The 18510-nt window shown below is 41.4% G+C and overlaps 1 protein-coding gene across 1 annotated transcript in view; it reads left to right on the top strand.

The window, feature by feature from the left end:
- Positions 1 to 18510, top strand: part of LOC103367790 (copine-9-like) — a 109083-nt gene that overhangs the window by 10122 nt on the left and 80451 nt on the right. Inside the window, exon 2 of the mRNA XM_008295920.1 lies at positions 365 to 405. Coding sequence (XP_008294142.1) covers positions 365 to 405 — 41 coding nt within the window. The remainder of the gene's footprint in view (positions 1 to 364; positions 406 to 18510) is intronic.

An 18510-nucleotide genomic window follows, 5' to 3' on the forward strand; every position in this document is an offset into this window, starting at 1 on the left:
CAGTAAGGAGTTCAATCAAGGCTGGTTTTTTCGTATTACTTCTCCATATTCTGCTTCCTGAGAGTTTTTATCAGCCTTTTATCTCTAATCAAGTGTTTTATTTTTCTTACTCTGGTTTTCATCTCAAGGAGAGAGTTTTCCTGCACAACATTTTCTGATGTTAGTGCCACAAAATAATGCAATCTCAATCTGCCCATGATCTAACTTTTGTGGGAGACTTTTTGGAAACACCCGGAAGAACGAAACAGATAAAAATGGAATTCACAAAATGTTAATGAATGAACAGATTTTCTCAAACCAATGAAGAGAGGTGAAAGGATTATGTGTTTTTTTTTTTTAACCTGCACCTTTTCCGTTTCCACAGGACTCTGTTGGATGTGGATACGTTCTCCAAGTTAGATCCTGGTAAGTTTTCAGCCTTTTACTGTCTGAAATGCTCATTTTTGATTTTCTTTATACATACATTTTACTTTATAAATACTGCGAGATGCATTCGTTGTAAATTTTTTTTGTACACCGGCATTCTTCCTTACCGGCAAGAAAAAGCATTAAGATGTAATGAATGTTGTTCCATTCTCCTCTGGCTTTTAGTAAATAACTCTGAAGGTCAGAGCTTTCAGTGGGTGGCAACAAGGGTGATACAATACAACAGTGGAAAGGCAGAATAGAGAACAAAGACAAGACTAAGGAGGGCTGGAAAAGTCAAGGTTGAAGAAAGGTTGTGACGTGAGGCTGGCTGAGCTGCAGCACGTTGGACGGCAGGAAGACGATGGGACTGGAATTAAGAGGAGAATGTCAGGGTTTGGTCCTGAGCTGTGGCTGAAGGAGCATTCACTTGAGTAAAAGTACCAATACAGCAATGTAAAAACACTCCATCCTACATGAAAAACTCATGTGACTATGAGCAAACTATATGTTAGCATTAACGTACCAGTACTGGTTCCTCTGACTGATATATGATTATACAAGACTCGATTGGAGTATTATTAGAGAAGCATCAGAGTGTCAGCAGCAGGTTAATGTTGTCGCTGCTGCAGGTGGAGCTATTTTAAACTACTTCATATACAGGTTTTACATACAGAGACAGCAATACATCTGAGGAAGTGTGATTAATGGGAGAGGAAAGACGAGACATTGTTGGACCTTTTTCTAGTATTTTTTCGGTGACTTATTAGCTCATTTGAACCATGTGAGAAGTTTAGAGGCAGAAATCACAGACTCCTGAAATGTTAACCTGGCTACACATTATGTTCTGTAGGAAGCTATAACTATATATAAAAGTTAAAAGAAACTACCTGAGTAGATTGTACTTAGCTAATGGTTTCCTCAGGGAAGGATGCTTCTTTTGTGCAGAGTTCTGGAGTAGCGAATGTTGAACAGGTAAACTGTGCTCTAGCAGTGGTGTCTGCTTGCTAATCAGATGGAGGACTACCTGTCCTTATTGTAGCTGAAAATAGGTCTTTACGAGCGTCTGTATGTTCGGACCGCAGAATGAATCTGTGATGATGACACGTTTGGCTGACGGTGATGGATAAGAGTGGAAAAAGTCTGCCTGCATTTGTTGTATGTTTGACAGGAAACGTCCACGTATAGGAATTTGTGAGCAGGATCAGTGATATCAACCTCATGTCCTGAACTTTTACTTCTTGAAAGGAGTGCTGAGCTGCCTGAGCGTACACAAGGACAGAAGTTATTCATCTACCGTTTTTTAAAGAAATCCCTGCATGTGCATCTGCGTCCTTCACATATCTCGACAACCATTCGTCTGATCTACTTCAAACTTGAATTATTGTATTATTGGAGACCCGAGGAAGTGTCGGGTCAAGATTCAAGCAGATCAGATCAATGGACGATGCTTTTGTGGTCTTTTTTTTTTTTGCAGTACTAAGCCTTACCTTTGGCTGCCTGTAGGCGGAGGTGCTGTTGTCAGGCAACATCATCGAAGGCAAACATCCAACATTGCATGATAGTGTCTCTTTTTGACAGTGGGCACACGTTCTAGAGTCAAGTTCAAGTCCAGCTAGAAAAAAAACTGCCTTTACCTACAGCTCAGTGCAAACACATTAATACAACACAGCAAACAAGCACCTGCACCAGGTGTCTGGTTTTAGTCTTAACCTCTTGCAATCCAAGCAGTTTCTGGACACGTCTTTATTCACCGTGAGTTCGTTTTTCTTTGCACCTCCATGGAAACAGCACAATGACGGCTAAAAGTAGAGCTTGACACAGTTATAATGCCATAAATAATCATTTTTAAAAAGAAATAAAACACTGAATTTTAGTGATTCTTCATTTTACAAAAAATTGAAGCAACCTTGACTCAGTTCACAGCTATTGCCTAAAAGAAAAAAACAAAAAACAAAGCGACCCCTCATACTATAGACTATACTATATAGATACTATAGCTATTTAACTCGGTCTATTTACGGCGTTACAATCTCTACAAACAAGATATTTGTCACACAATCTCTACACGGCTACTCCACCATCCTGAATGTATCCTCCAACTACTTGCTGACAACTTGCTCCTCTAAATACAGTTTTTGAGCCATGCTGTATTTATTTTATTGATCCAGTAGGTTTTATTTCGCGCTCAGTCTCTCTTGTCATCTCCTCTCCGCTCTGTATAAACACAACCTGCAGTTCACCTGGAAAGAGTTTCTGACTGTTGGTCGCAGCTGAATCAGTCCTGGCTTCTTAGTGATGCTGTGCTGTGCTGACTTTTTTGTTTGTTTGTTTTGCACAGAATTTAGTGGAGTTTTTAGTAGTTTTGTTTTCAGAATAAATGCGTACCAATACCATCGGAAAGCTGGAAGTCTTGAAGTGTTTTTAAAACTGCCTACTGGTTTTGGGGTTGAACAGCACGAATCACAATCATAATTCATGGAACATATTCTCTACCCAAGGACGAAACCTTCCTGTTGGCGCAAAATGCAGAATTAGCTATCAGGCTGCAGCATTTCTAACAGATCCCTGATTTTATATGGTGCAAAGTACGAGGACGCGTTGGACGGTTCTACAAAGAAGCTGGGAGAAAAGAAGGTGTTGTGCTGAGACAGCTAACAGCTGTGAGGAGGGGTTTCGGTGCTTTTGACCTGTGCTGCCAGTTGATATTTGGGATTCATTTCTTGCCACCTGCAGAGCTAACTTTGTGTATACTCTGACTTATCACTTTCATTGCCACTAGCTGCCGTGTCTCAGTGGAATTCAATGTGTCAGCCAGAGGTGACAAGCTAAGACGGGAGTGTGGTAAAAAGTTTTAGAAATTCAAGGACAATTGCCGCATACAAATGTACCTTTAAATATTGTTTGTGAGTGGTTTCCAGCAAGTTTTTCCATTTCTAAGCAACGCCCATAATTAAGCTATCCTTACACCGAATCTGCCTATAAATTAAGGTAATAATTGGAGAGACGTACACTTTTAAAAAAAAATTCTGAATGCTTGATTCGGTGTGGTCAACAGCTGACGCAAGCTGTGGATGTTTTTCAGCCAATCATCTCTGCAGGAAGTGGTCTGGCTATCGCTCCACCAATAAATCACCAGAAGAATGAAGGGCTTCTTAAGTATTTATGTTGTTTTCAAAGCACACAATCTTACCCAGTGAGGAAAATAAAGGAATAAAACATGTGAGCCACAGGAAGGCAGTTAAAAGACATGAAGTGCTGAACAAAAAAATAAAAAGAAATGAATCTTGAGAATGACAGCAAATAAACACAAAGAGAATATAAAAGTTAGATGTTCCCTCTCTGAACACAATAAGAGCAAGAAGTGTTTCAGACAAGGCAACAGAAAAATGCTAAGAAAGTGTTTTTAGAGGGAAACATGATGACAGGACTGAGTGAAAAGGCTATAACAAGCCGAAGAGCTGTACAAAGAAAATTACAGAGAGTGCATCGTCTCTGCACCAGGCAATCCGAACCGCTCTGGTAGAAGTTTTAGGTGTTTATTTCTTTTTGCCCTCCTGACACCAAAGCTCTCTTCAAACTAAGTCCAGTAACTTCTTTAAAGAAAAGCAGTGTGGTGTATTTGAGAGCCCACAGGGCACCTCTCTCTCAGACAAATGATACCCCAAATGAGCCAGACAGTCAGGCTGTAAATGAGTTATACAAATCACAGCTGGAGAGCACATCTGTCTATCTGCTGGTCTTGAGGCTTGGGTGATAATGTGGGTGACTGATCACAGATGTGAGGGCTGCCTTAGGTGCTACTGGGGCTCCAACCAGTACAGACAGGGAGAAGTGGTGCATGAGCCTCTCCTTCAGTTCAGCACACATGAGCAGATGTGGTGAACAGCACTCCCAGCTGCCTGTTGCTATATGCACTACAGCTGGAAGATGTAATTAGGAGAGACACTGTTATCAATTGTACCCTAAGTAACACAGGCAGCACCGGCAAGAGGAGCGGCAGAGAATCAACATTTTAAACTCTTTTGTTCAAGCAAAGCGTACAAGTCACACTTTATGAATATGTTCTTGTGTTTTTTTTGTCCTCTTTGGTCCACAGAACAATGCTATTAAAAAGTAGAACAATCTAAACCGAATTAAATTATTGCAAAGGGCAGTTATTAGTTCAATGTGCTGCAGTAATAAGATTGTGCACAGTCGGAGGTTTTGCATAAAGCTGGCGTAATGTGGTATTTGTTAGATACAATTAAATGTGTAGGAAAAAATCATCAATCATAAATGACATCGTACACCAGCATTCTGACGTGTTGTCATATGCCAAGGTTCTAGAATGTCGTCACATACTAAGATTCTAGAATGTTAGAAAATTCAAGAATATCGTCATGAATGACATCATACAACACGACTGTAGAATGTTGTGAAACACCAAGATTCTAGAATGTGGGAATCTGGAATTTGATCATGAATGACATCACACACCAAGATCCTAGAATGCCGTCATACATCAACATTATAGAATATCATCATATGCCAAGATTCTATGTTATATGATTCTATAATGCTGTTGTAAATGACATCATACACCACGATTTTACAATGTCATAACACGCCAAGATTCTAGAATGAAGAATTCTAGAATGTTGTCATGACTGACATCATACACGAAGATTCTAGAATGTCGTCGTCCATCAACGTTCTACAATGTAGGATTCTAGAATATTGTAATGATCTATATCTAATGTCTTACGCCAAGATTCTAGAATGTAGGAATTTTAGAATTTTGTCATGAATGACATCATACACCAAGTTCCTAGAATGCCGTCATACACCAACATTATAGAATGTCGTCATATGCCAAGTTCTATCATAGGATTCTAGAATGCCGTTATAAATGACATCATACACCAAGATTCTAGAATGTCATCATACTGCAAGATTCTAGAGTGTTGTAAAAATCTGGAATGTCGGCATACAAAATTTTTTTTAGAATATCGTCATGAATGTTGTCATATGCCAAGATTTTAGAACGTCATAAATGTTGTCAAATGTTGTCTCGGATCAAAGAGATTCTCATTGAACTGACTTTTCGGGAAATTAAATAGCAGCTAGATTTTTGTTCCTGTTAGCTTCGGAAAAGGATGACTTACTGTGACATGTCAAATTTAACATGTTCTAAACAGCTACATTTTGTAAGATATTCTCTTGGTTTGGGCATTTCATTCACTAGAGCATCCAAAATCAGCACAGAAGTCTGGCTTTCCCCACTGTTTCAACTGGCTCCAACTCTGCTGCAATATGGCAGCAGCAGAGATGCTTGTCACAAGCCAGATGAGGTATGAAGGTTTGGATTGAACTTAGATGGCTTTTTCAACATCAACTACATACTTTCACTGCTGGAGAAGGAAATCATAAATATGGTGCCCATGCAATCCAGCACATTGGCCAACTGAATACATGCGAGCGCTTCTTACAGTTTGCTTCTAGAATGTCGAGAGTTATGCTGAAATATTTGAAGCTGTGCCGGTATAGGTGGGAAATCACTTGCTCAAACAGCTGTGTATGAGCTCCAGCATCCGATAAGCCTTCAGAGCCACAACTATTATCCCTGTGTAGCATATCGTCGTCTCACCGGTACTTGAAACAACGCAGCCCCACCAGCACCCACCCATGCAATTTCAAACTGCTGTGGTCTGAACGCCCTCTAACCCCCCTTCTCAAGAAACAAGGTAAAAAAAGAAAAAAACATCACCTCACTGCCTGCCAATCAGCGCCACTTGGAAGCGATCACTGTCAAAGGAAGCTATGATGACTGACAGTCTTAACAACCTCTTATCAGATAACATGTTCACTCAGCTTGTGGAAACTGCAGTTACTGAGCTGATCACACTAACTCTAAAGTGTCAGCCCTTGTTCCATCATGATATGTGGAGAGTTGCTATTTGGCCATGTATCTGACTACGCTAGTCCACAAGTGCTTTCATAAGTTCGACTAGTTAACTGATTTACTTTTCGTTCGCAGCTGCTCCCTGCTGTGTGTGTGTCCAGACTTTACGACTGCCGGGTCTCAGCTGTTGGGTGTTTGGCAGCAAAGTTGCATGGAAGCAAATACCATGGCAGTAATAAGGCCACAGATAGGAAGCAAGTAATGAACAGTGATGGTGCAAAGTCAGAGAGAGAGAACTGACCCTTCTCAGTCAGCCAGACGTTCTGTTTCTCGTGTAAGTATTTTAATCACAGTATACAATCAGTGCCACAAGTGTTGAAGCACTGAATGCTAAATATAGTGACTTTAGTCGACAGAGAGAGCAAAAATAACACAGTATGCAATCAGGTCAAAAAGAGTGTCTTGCCATCACAAAACTGCAGGTGTTTTAATCACTTTAAATATCCTTCAGAGCTAATAGGTTGCGCTCAGTAAATGGGTCAGCCGTGTAACAGAGGCACGTAACGAGTGGGATTTTCATGACGTGTCATAACTCATTACAATCATTTTATAGGAGGGAAGAGGTGGGACTGATAATAACAGAGCAAATGTTGACACATCACAGTCTGCTGCATTCACCAAAAACCAGAACACATTCAAGTGCCTGAAGTGCAAGTTGTGCAAAAGACAGGTGGCCAATTGTCATTATTTGATCGGTGCAGGCCATTTTGTGGACTAAATGGAAATTATCAGGAAGTGTGGGGGGAGAAATTAGCTCAGTCATGTGGATGGGATGTTAAACTGTGTGGTAAAGCAGTAAATATAGCACACATTTAGATAGATTTATTTATTTTTTGTAGCTGGGCTTTTTTATTTAAGCAGCTAAAATATGTTTTTGCAGTTAACCCCGTCCACAGCAGTTCATCTCTTAGCTTCCACGCTAGTCCTTCTGTCTGCTTCTCTGAACTGGAGGCGTGCTGACTGTGATGTACCGCCGGTAATACACCGGCTATGAGTAAGTACCTTATACAACCCCACTTCAGAGAATCACCTCAAGTGTGAGCATGTGTCAAACACACGTGAAAAGCATGGCAAACCGGCATTAAACCTATTTATGAATTTAGCTTAATCGTGTGAGTTCTGATCCAAATTTAAAGCAAATCTCAGACAAAAATTCTAGTTTTTCTCGACTACTGTCATGTGAAAATGAGGAGATTGAGGTTCATTGATTGTTCAGTAAGGTGACGCTTTATAAATCATGATTTATTCACTAAGTCTATTTCCATTGCACCTTTTAAAAACTTTCTTTTTCTAATAGTAGCAAGCCAACACATCAACAAAGTGAAAACATTTTGGTGACATTTCATCACTTGTACATGATTCTAGCTTCTCAAATGTGACAAAGAGGCGACTGTGCTCTATTTTTTTGTGCGTTTCAGATCACAGCTATCACATCCTGTGTTTTTATTCGCTTTATTAATTCAGCCGTCAGGTTGTATACATGACAGAACACAACTTTAGTGAAGGCGTTTTAGTTTTATTTTTGTTCCAAGAGGTTTTAATCTGTCATTGGTGTTCTTTGTGTTGCTCTGCCTGTGATGTTGGCACAGATATTAAATCAGGGACAGTGAAAGCAGGTGTGCATCATTAGGCCTTCTGAGCAGTACGTGAGTGGGCACTGCTGAGTTGTGGAAGGAATGAAAAACCGTTCGGCAGGAAATACAATTCTGTTCAAGCTGGTGCTTATGAAGGTGCATGTGTGCCCATAAATAAACTGTTATGTCAGCAGTTAATAAATACATGTAAATGAACGTGGCAGAATTTCTTTGTTTTTTTTTTCTCTCATTTTAGCTTCTGTTGACTTCCCTCGGTTTAGTTTCCGCCTCGTGATCAGTGATATTCTGGTTCAAACACCCCTGTTATGTAGTTTTCTACCCGAAACTATGTTTTTAGTGCATTGTGTGGGCTTGTTGTCTGTTGGTAGCACAAAACCAGCCATTTGAAGATGTCACCTTGGGCTCTCGAAATGTTATTGCCATTTTTCCTCTGCCGTTATTAATTCAGTCAACAACAACAAAAGGGTAATGGGTAATTTCAAGGCTCAGGTTTGTTTGTATTTTTGTTGGATTTTCAGTGGCTCATGTTTGCTTTTGTTCATTAATAGATTTGTTAAAATGGTGCCTTTTTAGCATGAACTCCTGCCTGCAAAGTTGGCTTCTTCATCACCCTTTTTAAAGGTTTCCAGCAGTTCGGACAACATTTAGTGCAGTAGTGATACCTTATTATAACACTAACAATACTAGCTGTAATATAATATCAGCAATGTCTGAACTGAAAATCAAGAATCAACATTTTAAGCATGAGACCAATTTTCTCAAAGGTTACTGAAAGATATAGTGGAGTAATGGCGTCCTCAGCAGAGAATGAAGTCACACGCTCTCCATGTTTGTCTTATTCCTAGCTACTGTGTTTGGCGGCTATTCTGGCGACACACGCATGTTTGTGCGTGTGAGTCCTACGGTGGCCGACGGGTGCAAACGACGTGCACATACACAAACGAGCTGCATACACAAGAATACGTTGCATAAACAGAAACACGCTGCAAAAAGAAAACGCTGCACATCCACTCACACAACAGAAGTGCCCAGGCGTCCACGAGAACCTGTCGGAGACGAGCCCCGGCGACGGATGGCGGGCGATGTCATGTGATGTTTCTCCGAAAAAGACAAGAAGTCACACTTAGCTGTTTTCAAATTCGATGAATCGAGAGAAAGAATATCTGTTACTATAATTGGATTTGTCTTCATGGTCTTCATGGGCGTCTTTTTTTTGTTTGTTTGTTTGTGTATGTGCACATCGTTTGCACCCGTCGGCCACCGTAGATTCCCTCCCTTTGAAACTGTAAGCCCTCTCTGCATTCACAATCAGACCGACGGTGATCTCCACCACTGCAGTGTACCAGCAATAGTGCAGTCCAATGTTCAGTTAGTGCCTCAAATAAAAAGAATTAAAACAATGTGTGACGACTTTTGGTGAAACAGACACACATGGAGCGGATTGAAGGAGTGTTAGGCCAAGTGACGATAGTGTTATTCAAGTTATAGTGTGGTTTGTATTTATTACTTTTTGGTGGCTTTTGCGTACACAACCCCTTGTGGAGGGGCTCACATGCCTGTTTGTCGTTTCCTGAGATGCTTAAAGTCACATACAGCACCTTTAAACATTTATTCCACCTCTTGTATAAAGTTGGAGACATTGTATAAATGGAGACACAGAGCTCCTGGGAAGTAAAGTGCAAGCCAGAGACTCTGTGATGACGAGGCTGTGAGGCTGTTTAGGGATCAAAGTTACTGATCGGTGACAGATCTACTTTACAAGGACCACAAGCGAGGAAACAACACAGACATGAAGGCACATGACTGCTTATTTGGGACCAAAATAGAATCAGCAAATTAGAGACGGAACCCAAAAGCTTCTTCACTTTGATGGCATTTCTTTTACAATGATACTTGATGATATCTGGGAGGGATGCAGCGGTTTGTGTATTTGTCCCAAACCATTCGACTGACTATCAACGCCAAACCAATGGTCGCTTTTGTCCAGTGGCAGTTTATTGAAGTTTTTTTTATTTTTTTAAATGGCGTGGTGTGTAACTATGTGTTTCAAGCTGACATTATACCGCTGGCCTCAATGCTCAATTAAGTTATTCATGAATATGCTGGATTTGTCTTCATGGGCGTCTTTTTTTTGTTTGTTTGTTTTCTCTGCTCTGCCCAAAACGCAGTGACCCACCAAACAATCAGTGATCCAATTACTGACATTCACTATCACGAGTGCAGTGGCCGCCGTCACAGGCACGGTAGCATCAGCAAATGCAATCGTCACAGTCGGTGATTAAACCCCGATGTCTTTGATCTGTGACAGCATTGTAGAATCTTTCCTTGATCTTTGCTTTCAGAGGTTTATTATCTGACTGGTGACATCCCCATGAGTGCCACACTACGTGGGAGGTCACAAATGAAGAATAAGAGCTTATACACGACCGGGATCTGACACCATCATGTGATGTCAAACATGTGCTTTTGATGATGTTGCCTAGCAACAGGGGCTCTGCTCACGGACCAGGCCAGGTGAGAACCCCCCAAAAAAGAAAGGCCCTGAAAATGCCCCAAATCTGCCACCGTTCAAGCGATGTGCTTCAAACGGTCCTTCACCTCAGCTCCCTCTCAGTTCACCTGCTAAGTCTGAAGCAGATCGAAGGTTTGGCTGTCGAGATACGTGAAGAAGACAAACAAACAAGCTCAGTGCTGGTTTTTTGTTTCTGACACCTGCAGCAGTTTGAGCTTTGGCCCTAATTAGATTTTTCTCAAGGATCCGATGGAAACGCTGTATTTCTTTCCCCCCTCCTCTGTGATCTTCCTTTCAGAGTTTTACTCGTCTCTGCCAACAGTTCTGAGCTGAAAGTGTGTGTGTGTGTGTGTGTGTTTGCTGTTTTCATGTGTTCTTGTGTGTCGCACCTTTGAACAAGAATGTGCCACGATGCCAAAGCAGGACTCATCTCGTCGAGCACTTCTCCTTATCTAATTTATTGATGATTCAGAACCTGTCCTTGGGGACGTCGTGTCACGTTGCCTGGTCATTGTGTAAATTGAATTTGAGTTTCTCTTACTCCGCCATCAAATTACCTGATGCCTCTCTCGGTCCGCCCACACGTGGATGAAGGATGTATAACTTTGCAATCAATGCGCGCGTCTGTGTGAAGAAACATTCATTTGGCGCGCAGAGTTCGGTTCGTTATTTGGACACAAACAAAGCAGAAGCAGTGAAAGCGGAGGGTAAACACAAGGCAACGCACATTTCCACTTCAGCGCTTTTTCTCTTAGCAAAAGAAATCTTTCTGTTCTTTTTGCTTTTCATTTTTTTTCTTTTTACTTTCAAGCTGGGATAAGTTGCAAGTTATTTTTCTCTCTCAGTTGTGACATCAACAGTTATCTTTTGAAATTGGAGGTGCTTCAGAAAGACCATGAACTCCAGGCCTGCAGTATTCATGTGGTGCTCGTATCTCTTCTTGGGTTCTACTTGTTTTTTTTTTCTCATCTTGGTTAAGTACTGCTTTTCTCGCCGCCTTCTTTTTTTTTTTCCTTTCTGGTGTCTCTCAATTTCTAAAATAGCATTTATCCAGACTTTACACATTTATGTGCTAAAACTGAAGCATCTCTGCTGATGTCTGATGTGCAGATATTTTCTAACTCATTGTAGCCAATCGCTGACACTAATTTATGCACATATTTATTCCGCGTTTTTGCCGAGAACATCGAGTCTCTGCTGTAGTGGCATTAACATATTATTACTCCTTCTCTTATTGTGATGGCCCGCTGGCAGATGCAGCCGTAAAATAAATTGCATTTCAAATGTACACATCCACTGCGCAGAATAAGAATACTACTATATTTTGACATTTTCTACCGAAACTATGAACATTTAGACTTGCCGGTGTTATCATTTTGGGTCAGTGATGATTTTTCATTACAAAACTAGATACCGATGACGATGCGGATATCGTTGTGTAATAGATTCTGGGATTGCTTCTTTTGTTTTCCACTGTTTGCGCTGAAACTTGTAAACAGACTACAACGCCTGCAGGAGCTGCTTTTGTAGAGCAGAGCATGAATCAGAGTTCAATGGAAAGACATATGACATGTTAATTGAAACCTTTCAAATGAAAGACCACTAAGTAGTTGATTGTGAGCGAAAATGCATATTTTTAACCGCTTTATTTCTGATTTATAGTTTAAATTACCTCGATGACTCACAACCTGCATTCACATCACATTAAGTTCTTCAACAGAAACTAGTGTAATTAACATTGCAATGGCAGCGCTCGTTCACATGTCAATAATAAAAGAAAATAAACGATGTGACTGCAGCTGTGACCTCGCAGATCTGAACTAACAGCCTGTGTGATATCATCCATTTGCCTTTGCTGCTCCGATCAGAGTTCGTCATCGTCACTCGTGCGTCGTACGTTTCTGACTTAAGCTCCGATCACAAGCAAAACACTAAAAATACCACCAAACCAGCCGCCGCTCATCCGTACAGCTCTGAGCATGGCGCTGCACTTCCCCGGCTGATAAATCCTCCAACGTTCGGAGCGAATCGGATGTACGCTTGTCGAAATATGCCAAGAACAGACACAAACATTCCTTCATTTGTTGTGAGATGCAAGTTTGACTGGTGCTTGATGTATTGACAGTTGTTTTTTTTTTCTTTTTGAAAAGTAGATTCTCAAGATTTTCACAGAGTGAATGATGGGTAAGGAGGCAGAAGAGAGGGAGAAACTCATGATGCAACGTGGAGAAAGTGAAGAAGCAAGTGCAAATGATCCCAGATCTGTAATAATACAGGCTGCAATTGATTTCAGCCTCTTTTTTTTTTTGAAACAGAGTCTACTAGATTCAACTTTACTTTACCTTGGCCCTTGTGGGATGAAAAAAGGTTGGCTTTAACCACCCTACAGCAGTGCGTCCTGTACTGGTGGATCTGTCACACAGGGGCAGATGATTTTAAAGAATTATTAGATTTAAAATAAAAAAAAAATAACAACAGCAGGGAGTTGTTTTCAGCGCTGACTGTCTGGTGAACAGAGTGGAGCATGTTAGAGTGAGTCAAGAGTTGGTAGAGCCCCAAAGGGAATAAAGGAGAACGAAAAAAAAAAAAAAAGAAGTTCTGCACCAAAAAAACATTAGTATAAAATCACAGTTAATTCTTTATATAACCAACTGAAAGACAGTCTGACTAGTATGAAGAATACTTTTTTTGGTCACTTGGTGTGAAAGTCGTCTGGATGAAATTGGCTTAATTTGGACTAAATCTAATAATTACATCAATCAATCACTGGCTGATTTTACACTAATATGTTGTCCGCCGCGGACTGAAGTTATGTAAGCCCTTCTGGAAAGTATTCGTGCATGTCTTGTACCAATTTAGGCTGTCAGTCAGTGTTTTGGAGGAGGTGTCGCTGTTTTTTTTTTAACGATGATGGATGTTTCATTTTTCAGACAAAGCTCCTTTCATACATGATGCCTCCCCTTGCTCTCAGCCAGTTGGACGTGCAATGTTGACCCTTATTCAGCTCAGTCTTGGCTGGATGTTAACATATTCCAGGCATGTGTGACCTCGACCACTTAGACGTCGCCCTTGGAGAGATTCAAATGGCTCGCGTGCATTTCCCCAAGCGGGTAAAATTCCTCTCCATTTGAACCGCAGCGGCTCAAGAAGAATTGAATTCCCTGAAGAGATTATGGGCATGAAGAAATAAAAAAAGAACTTCTGTCATTCGGTCGGAGACAAATGCGTCCGTGTGATACGTTCTTGTGGAACCAGATAAAAAATAATGGAATTCATGAGATATTTTCCTTCTCATTCCTCAATCGGCGAGGCTGTGCTGAAGTGCCACTGAAGTGACCTTTTTGCATTTCAAAAAGCGTCACTTTCTATTCAGATTGGAAATTACGTTGATATCGTTTCACTCCTCCATTATTTAGTAAATTACTTATGACACTGGATCATTATAACTTTCAAAGTTGAAGAGAGGACACTTTAAAAAATTTAGATGATCTTTTAGCCGCTCTCGTTGCGACGCTCCTGCAGCTACACGCCAGATTTCGTCTGACTCTTTTATTTCCATCCACCACCGTCTAAACTACTGCTATCAGGCTCCCATATGAAACATCCCACTTCTCTTATGTAACATCATTTGCCTGGTGGAGTACTGACAGTTTTCCATCCACTTGCACGGGTGTTTCACTCCATTAGAAATCTGTAGGAGAGACGGCCTCCCAACTCCCACCAGTCGGCTCGTATTTAAATGTAAAAATCAATTATTGAATCAATTATGATCACTCTTTGTAGCCTTTCATTGCAAGTTAGTGAGTCATGTTTATTAAAGTCAATACACTATGTGATACTTCCCGCACATTCATTTTGTTTTAGCTGCTTGAGGATTGTGACTCATCAGCAGGTAGGAGTTAATGTTTTGTTATAGCACAGCAGGTGTGGTTTTAGCTTTGAGAGTTTGTTGCCGGTTCTACAGATCTGCATGCTGGAAAGCTACATTTACATATATAGGCTGAAGAATGGAGTTGCTTTCTGCGTCTTTTTTTTACTTTTATTCTAATCTAAGCGGGGGTTTCTCGATGCTGGTGGTTGCTGCTGTAAGTAGACTAAACAAAAAGACCAAAAAAATTGGGGTATTAACAAAGCGGATGGTCTGTTATGGCACTAAGGATGACTAAAGAAATTACATAAGGCGATAAGTGATTTTATTTTTACAGTCAAACATTATCCGGCGCACACACTCCACGTTGACAAGTTCCACTTTCATAGCCCGCTCAATTATAATTCAATAAGCGGTGGAGGTGGATAAAGGCAAGACCTGAGTCACACCTTCAAAATAAAGGTCACTGGTCTCTAATTACCCCTTCAGGTCTCCTAGTGAGATCTGAGGGAAGACTGAGCAGCCCCCCGTTGACTCACACGGCCATGGTCATCCGCAGCATTTAATACCCAACTTTGGAGCGCAGTTTTAAAGGTGCTTTTAGGTCAGTTGACAAATCATGACGATATGCTGCGTAGCTTTAGCTTCCATCCATCCATCCATTATATATACACCGCTTTATCCTTACTAGGGTCGTGGGGGGCCTGGAGTCTATCCCAGCCGACTTAGGGCGAAGGCAGGGGACACCCTGGACAGGTCACCAGTCTATCACAGGGCTACACTTAGAGACAGACAACCAAGCACACTCACATTCACACCTACGGACAATTTAGAATCACCAACTAACCTCAACATGTTTTTGGACTGTGTGGGAGGAAGCCGGAGAACCCGGAGAGAACCCACGCTGCACGGGGAGAACATGCAAACTCCACGCAGAAAGATTCCGGTGCCCCCACCGGGACGCGAACCGTCAACCTTCTTGCTGCGAGGCAACAGTGCTAACCAACTGCAGGTCGCTTTAGCTTCCATTATAGGAATGAATATGTAGGTTTTCAAGCCCAGCTGCGTAGTGACAAATGATTGATCAGCTGCTAAGTATCTGAACCAGGTCTTAAATATAGAAATGGAGCTGGACAGCGTTTAGCATAAAGATTTGAAGGTTGGCTCTAGTCTGACTCACCAGATGTAGGTTGTGGGTGTAAAGTCATTCATGCGGCTTTCTTCTCCTCTTCCACCATCTACGTGGTTTTTTAAAAAATCCACCTCAATATAGAAAATGACCTCCAGATTAACAACCTACCACACTGAACAGTTGAGCCCTGCTAGTTTTTTTTTCTATTATAAAATATCCATTTTAATCACAGTATGTGTCTCACTCAATGCAAATGTTCCACCAAAACAATCACTAGCTCCACCCAAAACAATACTGATTAGTTTAAAGAAAGACGAGTGACGGTGTTTTACCCTAGAGCACGATGATGATGTACAGTAACTATTGTCCATTCAACTCTTCGTTTAAAAGTGCTTCCTGCCCAGGACAACGTAGACAACCGTGCTGAGAATCATTCTGAAGCCAAGCTTTTCAGCCACTCTGAGCATCTCTCAGCATATCCTTAGCAATGCAGGGTTATAGCCTTGTACTGTTTGCTGAGCACCTCTCCATTATGGACTGCCCCGGGTTGTCATTGAGAGGTTGGTTGTGAATGGCAGCATGTTGTGTACTCCAAAGAGTGGAGGCAGCGAAGGTGATAGAGTAAGTGTGTTGTGTACTAACAGGGAAACTGCTCCTACCAACAGTTTTCCTGCACAGCAGTCTTGACCAGGAGTTAAAAGCCACTCAGAACATTAAGCATTTCAAGTGTCTGATGTTTCCCTAATGTGTGGGTGGAGACCAAAACTGAGCTGAAAGAAGGGTTTTAATTCATCAGGAGAAAACACGCAGAACCTCAGATGAATGACCTTGAACCTTCGTGTCTGCTAAATGCATAAATACGCCACCGATTGAGCCATATCAGGTTTGTAAAATGATCATATATCAGTGACATGTTTACAGCTTATTGTGCTCATTTTTAGAGCTGGCTGATTATGTCATCTCAACCAAGGGGGATGTTTTTTTTTCCTATTGCAGCATCATTTTGTGATTTAGGCTGATAAGCAGGTGGGTTTCTCACAGGGGGAAAAAAAAGCCAGTTTGCTGCACGGTATCTCCTTTTGTCGGCTCCCGGCTGTGCAGCTTTGTCATAGCTGCTCCACTGAGGTTCAAGAATTAGCCTCCCAAGGTGTCTGGTCTCTTTCGCCTTATCCCTCTCTTGGCAGCAGATCAGTAGATTTGCAGGGATGTGTGACCACTGCGGCTCACCTAAATTGCTGTGTGAGAGGTTTATCTGTGGAGGATTCCTGACAGCCGAGCCCCTTAAACCTGCCCCCTTCTTCTCCAGCCGAAAGCCGCTCGAACCTGATTGTGTTGGACTGGATTTCCAAAACCTGCTTCTATTTGCCTCACAATCACTCATCTCCTTACCTTCATCTCCACCTCTATTCCCCTACTCTCTGTCCCACCCAACCTCTCTGTTATTCTTACTCCCCGTCCCTCCCTTCGCTCCCCTTTTAATATTCCATCTTGTCCTTCATCAGTCCTTCCTTTTCTAGCTCAACTCCCCCCACACCCACCTTACGTTCCCACCACCCTGTGCCCTCAGCCTGTAAGTAAGCCTGTGGCATCTTGTCTTTGTCTTCCTGCTGTCTGATTATATTTTCCTGCAGTGCAAATCCAGGCAGCAGGCAGCAAGACACTGAAAAAAAAACACCCCAGAAACCTTCGCACAGGTGACTGTTGCTGTCAGCTCACTCAGCAGTAGCTGGATGAGTCCAAAAGTACACTCTGCCATTTTCAGTTGCTCTCAACACACCGATAGGACAGACATTTTATTACCGAGGGCGATGAAATACCTCCTACTGTGCTTGCACAAATGTACATACCGGAGATTGTAATATTTTTATCTTGCAGAAAAATCTGTTTGAAAAAAGTTAATCACAGTGAATGGTGGCAGGTAATTGCACACGTAGTGGTTTAAGTAATTCAGGCTGCTGCCCTTTTGCCGTTTGCCCTGCAAATGATTGAATTACTGCAGGTAATAATAATAATAGAGCTATTATTGTTGCCTCTGCTGATTATAATGCTATTGTCCAGAAGTCTACATTAACATAGATTGTATCTCCTTGTCTGTGGTGAACAGTGAACGCCACCTCAGTTATCAGATGGTAAAAAAAAAAAGGAGACGAAGCACTGCAGAGAAAAATACTGAAAGCTGATAACTTCCCTCCTTAAGTAACTCACTTTAAATACTGCGTAAGGTTTGGTAGGATTCAGCAGCTAAGACACCTCATTTGTTAACTACCATGAAGCATCTGCAATTCCCTTTTGTGCCTCTGTTGTTTCCTCTAAAGCAGTGCTCATGGACACCCTGCATTATGCACATTAGCCCAGAAAGCCACAATGAAACACAAAACCAATTTGAAGTAATTAAAACTGGTTTCCGTAGCATAAAGTCAGGATTGTTGCATTATCTGGGAGAGCCCTGTCTCTGCTTTTCCACATCGCATTAGAGATAAGAAACAAACTGAGGGAATACAGAAAGGGAGAATAACACCCGCCCACTTAGCAACTCCAGCACAGAGTATAGAATCCCAGCACCTGCCAAACCGCAGCCCTTAAATCGAAAAATATCAAAGACTGCTTGGGAGTTTCAGGTCAGACATTCGGTGCTTGTTTGACCGCGAGTCTGTGGATCTTATTCCTGCTGCCTGCGGACTCCAGTGAGACTCGCTGTTAGAGTTTGATTGAGAGACGGCTTTCAGCGCTAGTGTTTGGTAAGGCTTGGTGCTTTAGCTGAAAGATTTTTGTTTGTTTGTTTCTATACAACAACATGTTTGAATTTAATTGCTGTTGATAATTACTGATCATTTTGAAAGATTCCTTTTTAACCCTTTAAGCCCTGAACCATTTTTCAGGCCTTTTCTCGAAAATTACATACCCATAATAAAAACAGTCTATCTCTGCAACCACAAGGTCTATTTGAATAATTATTGTGTCATAATAAAAGAAACACTTGTAAGATTTGTTCAGATGTGTAAATTTCAGTATATATGTTACTGGTTAAAAGTAAATGTAGATGGCACACACACA

This window comes from Stegastes partitus, unplaced genomic scaffold, assembly GCF_000690725.1.
Source record: "Stegastes partitus isolate 25-593 unplaced genomic scaffold, Stegastes_partitus-1.0.2 Scaffold1086, whole genome shotgun sequence".
In the NCBI taxonomy this organism is placed as follows: Eukaryota; Metazoa; Chordata; class Actinopteri; family Pomacentridae; genus Stegastes; species Stegastes partitus.